This window comes from Varroa jacobsoni, unplaced genomic scaffold, assembly GCF_002532875.2.
Source record: "Varroa jacobsoni isolate VJ856 unplaced genomic scaffold, vjacob_1.0 scaffold_1105, whole genome shotgun sequence".
Lineage (NCBI taxonomy): Eukaryota > Metazoa > Arthropoda > Arachnida > Mesostigmata > Varroidae > Varroa > Varroa jacobsoni.
This window is the reverse complement of record NW_019214007.1, coordinates 1-3,883: the sequence shown is the minus strand read 5'-3', so window position 1 is coordinate 3,883 and position 3,883 is coordinate 1. Positions and strand designations below refer to the sequence as shown.

The 3,883-nt window shown below is 41.5% G+C and overlaps 1 protein-coding gene across 1 annotated transcript in view; it reads left to right on the top strand.

Annotated features, from left to right (window-relative positions):
• The window catches only part of LOC111266652 (uncharacterized), an 8,188-nt gene extending 4,313 nt beyond the window's left edge, over positions 1–3,875 (top strand). Inside the window, exons 2-3 of the mRNA XM_022844317.2 lie at positions 1,981–2,521; positions 3,058–3,875. Coding sequence (XP_022700052.1) covers positions 1,981–2,521; positions 3,058–3,845 — 1,329 coding nt within the window. The 3' untranslated portion in view covers positions 3,846–3,875. The remainder of the gene's footprint in view (positions 1–1,980; positions 2,522–3,057) is intronic.
• Positions 3,876–3,883: the final 8 nt, after the last annotated feature.

Here is a 3,883-nt window from a genome sequence, read left to right as displayed (position 1 = left end):
TATATATGTAAAAGCTAGGTGATGTTTAACTTAGGCTACCTGACGTATCAAATAGAAATACTACTTAATACTCACTCATCTTTGTTAGAAAACTCTTCAAATAATCCATCAACAATTTTTAGGTTAGCTAGGAACAGCCACGCACGATCGTTCTGATTGACAAATGATTTTCTAACGACGCGTCGAAAATACGCCTCTGACAATAGAATTACAAAGTGTTTTTTAATCAAAATCAAAACATTACATATGATGTGAGTTGGCTTTTACCAGCTAAATGTTTCTGAGATAGTCAGTTTCGAGGCGATTCACCTAACTGAGGATTAAAATTACGTTGACAAAACTCTAGGATTCAGTATGGGCTGTTTAGGACAAGGCTTATTTATTTCCATCATGAATGTTACGGGAATGAGCTTAAAACCCTATTGACAGTGAATTGCTCTGGTGATTAGATCACTCTATTGTTTAAATTAGTAGCAAGCGAACATTTTTATCATTGCATATAATATTTATTGTGTTCTGTTATGTACATGGACAACATTTTCTAATTAAAATAATCGTTCTGCAGACGCATCTCTTTGTCGTAGCAAATTCAATATATTTCAAAAACCACGACACACTTGTTTAGAGAGATGGACCATATAGACTTGTATGTTAATCCAGAAATCAATCAAACATTTAATACGAGTAAAAACACACGGCGTATTGGCCTATTGATCAATAAACTCAAGACCTGTGAGTCGATCTACGATTTACAAGAATTCATATTAAAAAAATTGTTGTTTATGTGAAAGTATCCTATATTTATCATTTGAACTGCAAACGTTGAGCAACGATCCTTAAAAAATCGCTCAAAAAACACAGGGTTAGTATTAGCGCATCAGACGATATTTTAGTTGAACTAACTATATTGGAAGAACTTATTGTCACTTTAGATTTAGTCAAACGTAATTATAATTTTAGATTAGATTTAAAAGGGATTGCACTGGTACGACTGCTTTGATCTCTCAGTATGAAAGAATGTCCTTTCACTTTATGCTATTCTCTTCTCATTGTCCTCATATGCAGGTAGGCAGCTCCGTGAAAGTAGGCTTCCCGCCGAGCTCCTTGAAAATTCAATCACCAGGATTTTTTGCAAATCGTATGGTGCATTAAACTAAACACTATGTTAGAAGAATTATTTTACAATAAATGTGTATTGAATATGTGTTTTAATTAGATATTTCGAATTGATGTAAAACTATGTCCAAATTAATTGAAAGGGCTTTATTAGAATTAATATTCGAATCGGTGGACTATTAAGGGGAATAGTTTGCCATCGTGCGGCTCATACAATATTTATAGTGGCAAAAATCGAAGAAATAAAGGAATACCATGAAATACCTGAAGCGGTGTAGTATATGAAGGCACCTTCATATATCTTGCTCATGCGCCAGGTTATTTTGCTGCCGCCATCTCTGGATATCGCCATCTGGTAAATAGGATTTTTATCAGCCCAGCATATAAGATCGTACTATATATTAACCTAACGATCCATTTCATATTGCGTTTATAAGGATTTTGCAGAATCAACTGCAATTTTGTGCCAATGTAATAAATTAAAGTAACAAGATAAAAGAAATTGTGACATAGGCGATGTGCGCAAAATGAAGGTGACTACATTTTAGGGTACGAGAGCAAGCACGAAATAAAATCACTTGCCCGACAAACGGAACTATCTGAGCACGTTTAATTTAGGCGCGTATCTTATATCACACGTATCTTGTGCACATTCAACATTCTCGCTCTAAGAGAACCCCATGAAATCTTTTAAATTTCTGGGTGTTTATATATTAGACAGGAAAATTAATCAAACTCGTCATTATATGCCCAACCTTGGCTTTCTATGTACATATGTATGAAATAATCAGTCAATAATTTACTATCACTTCATTTCTGACCATGTGTATCTTTGATGATTTGTTTGCATTGCATTAATTACAGTCTTATGTGGACGATGCATTTCCAACTCCGAACGGTTCTGGCAGCTGTTCAAAAGCGTACGTCAATCCCTACCTCGACGTCGTGGCGTCGGGTCATCCAGGCCAGGATCCGTACACTGATCCTGCATGGTCGTGTTACGCAGGTTCATCTGGAGGCTATCCCGGAAGCTACGGGGTACCACCGCCACCACCGCTTCAACCCCTACAACCGATCGAAGAGGCGACACCGCCTGGTGGCTATTCAAAACAGCCTCTTCCACCTTTAGCTACGCTACCACCGATGTCATCGTTCTGCAGAACGGACATGACTGCTGCTGGCTCGCCACCACCTCTGATCAGTTCGTTGAAGCCCGTGACTGGGGGCTTTCCACCAACGGGACTGCAGCCATCCTCAGCTACAGCTGTACCCGGAGTAGTTGGTCTACCTGGTGGTTTGGGCAGTGGATCAGCCACCCCCGTCGGGTACTCAGGCGGAGGTTCATTGTCATCTCCACCTCCTACAGTGTGGTCAAATCCGTCTGCTCAGACGCCGCCACTGATAGGTTTGTAACCCTAGATACTGGTAGATAATTGTTTCAGTACAGTTACTTTGATCGCTCAATAGCTTTATACCTTTAGTGACTAAATGCACTGGTACTTTGTCTAGTAACGGTAGCATCGGATATATGCATGCTTGCGTTATAAAGCAAAGCGTAGGAATCTGTTTTTTTAGAAGTTTTTTTTTATTTGAGGACGGGTACATGTGTTGGGCTAATCAAGGTTGTACTGGTTATTGTGGAGTTCCTTGTGATTGTCTTCGTTGAAGCACTAAAGAACCCTTATTTTCTACCTAAACATGCTTTCAAAATTAAAACGTTGTGATGGTATATTTGCGCATGTCTTCGAGGTGCCATATAATCGCTTAAATATAAATTTTAGGCAAACTTAAGATATGAACAACTATCTGCTGCGGACAATTTCCGTTCTATATCTAGTCTATACCCTTACTTTGTTGACTATCGTTGTTTCTTGTTTAGTTCAGCACAATGGTTTTCTTAAATCTCTTTTTACCTCTTTTTGTTAATTTTCTTTATATCAGGAGCCACCGCAGCCCCACCAAGATCACTTAGTCTACTTGATGTCACACGACCAGAGGAACGCGGCTTTGAGGATTCTGGGGTTGGGGTTCCTCTTTCGGGTGAGTTTGCATCAACATCTTCAAGTCCAGTTACGGGTGTGGCTAAGATGTCACCTAGTGGTGAAGGTAAATCCGATATAAAGCGTATTGCTAAACTGCCTCTGCAAGTCTCGGCTGCCCTACCGTCAGGTCACGGAGTTAAGCGAGCGCGAAGTGCAGCGTCATCGAACTCCGGATGGCACTCAAGCAATTCCAATTCCGGCGACGGCGACGGAGACGGGTTCGCTGGCTCAGATATGGAAGACCTTGATCCGGAGACGAAAATGGAACGCGAAAAGGAGAAACGGCAGGCAAACAACGCCCGTGAACGTATCCGAGTTCGTGATATTAATGAAGCGTTTAAGGAACTAGGTCGAATGTGCATGCTACACCTGAAGACTGATAAGGCGCAGACGAAACTCAACATTCTACACCAGGCAGTCGACGTGATCACGCAATTGGAACAGCAGGTCCGCGAACGAAACCTCAACCCGAAGGCAGCCTGCTTGAAGAGGCGCGAGCAGGACAAAAGCGATGACCCTGCTTTGGCGGGTGCCTTCAGCCAGGCAGTAACTGGAACTGGTACCACCTATGGTGGAGGGGCAGGACAATTGAGCAATCAAATGACGCCTTCATCAACGGCCGCTTGGATGGATTACGGCCACAGGACTGCGGCCCTTGGGGCCCCGCCAGCGGAACAAACGACCTAACGTTATCTGGCGGACACCCTTAGTACTTAAGTATTATC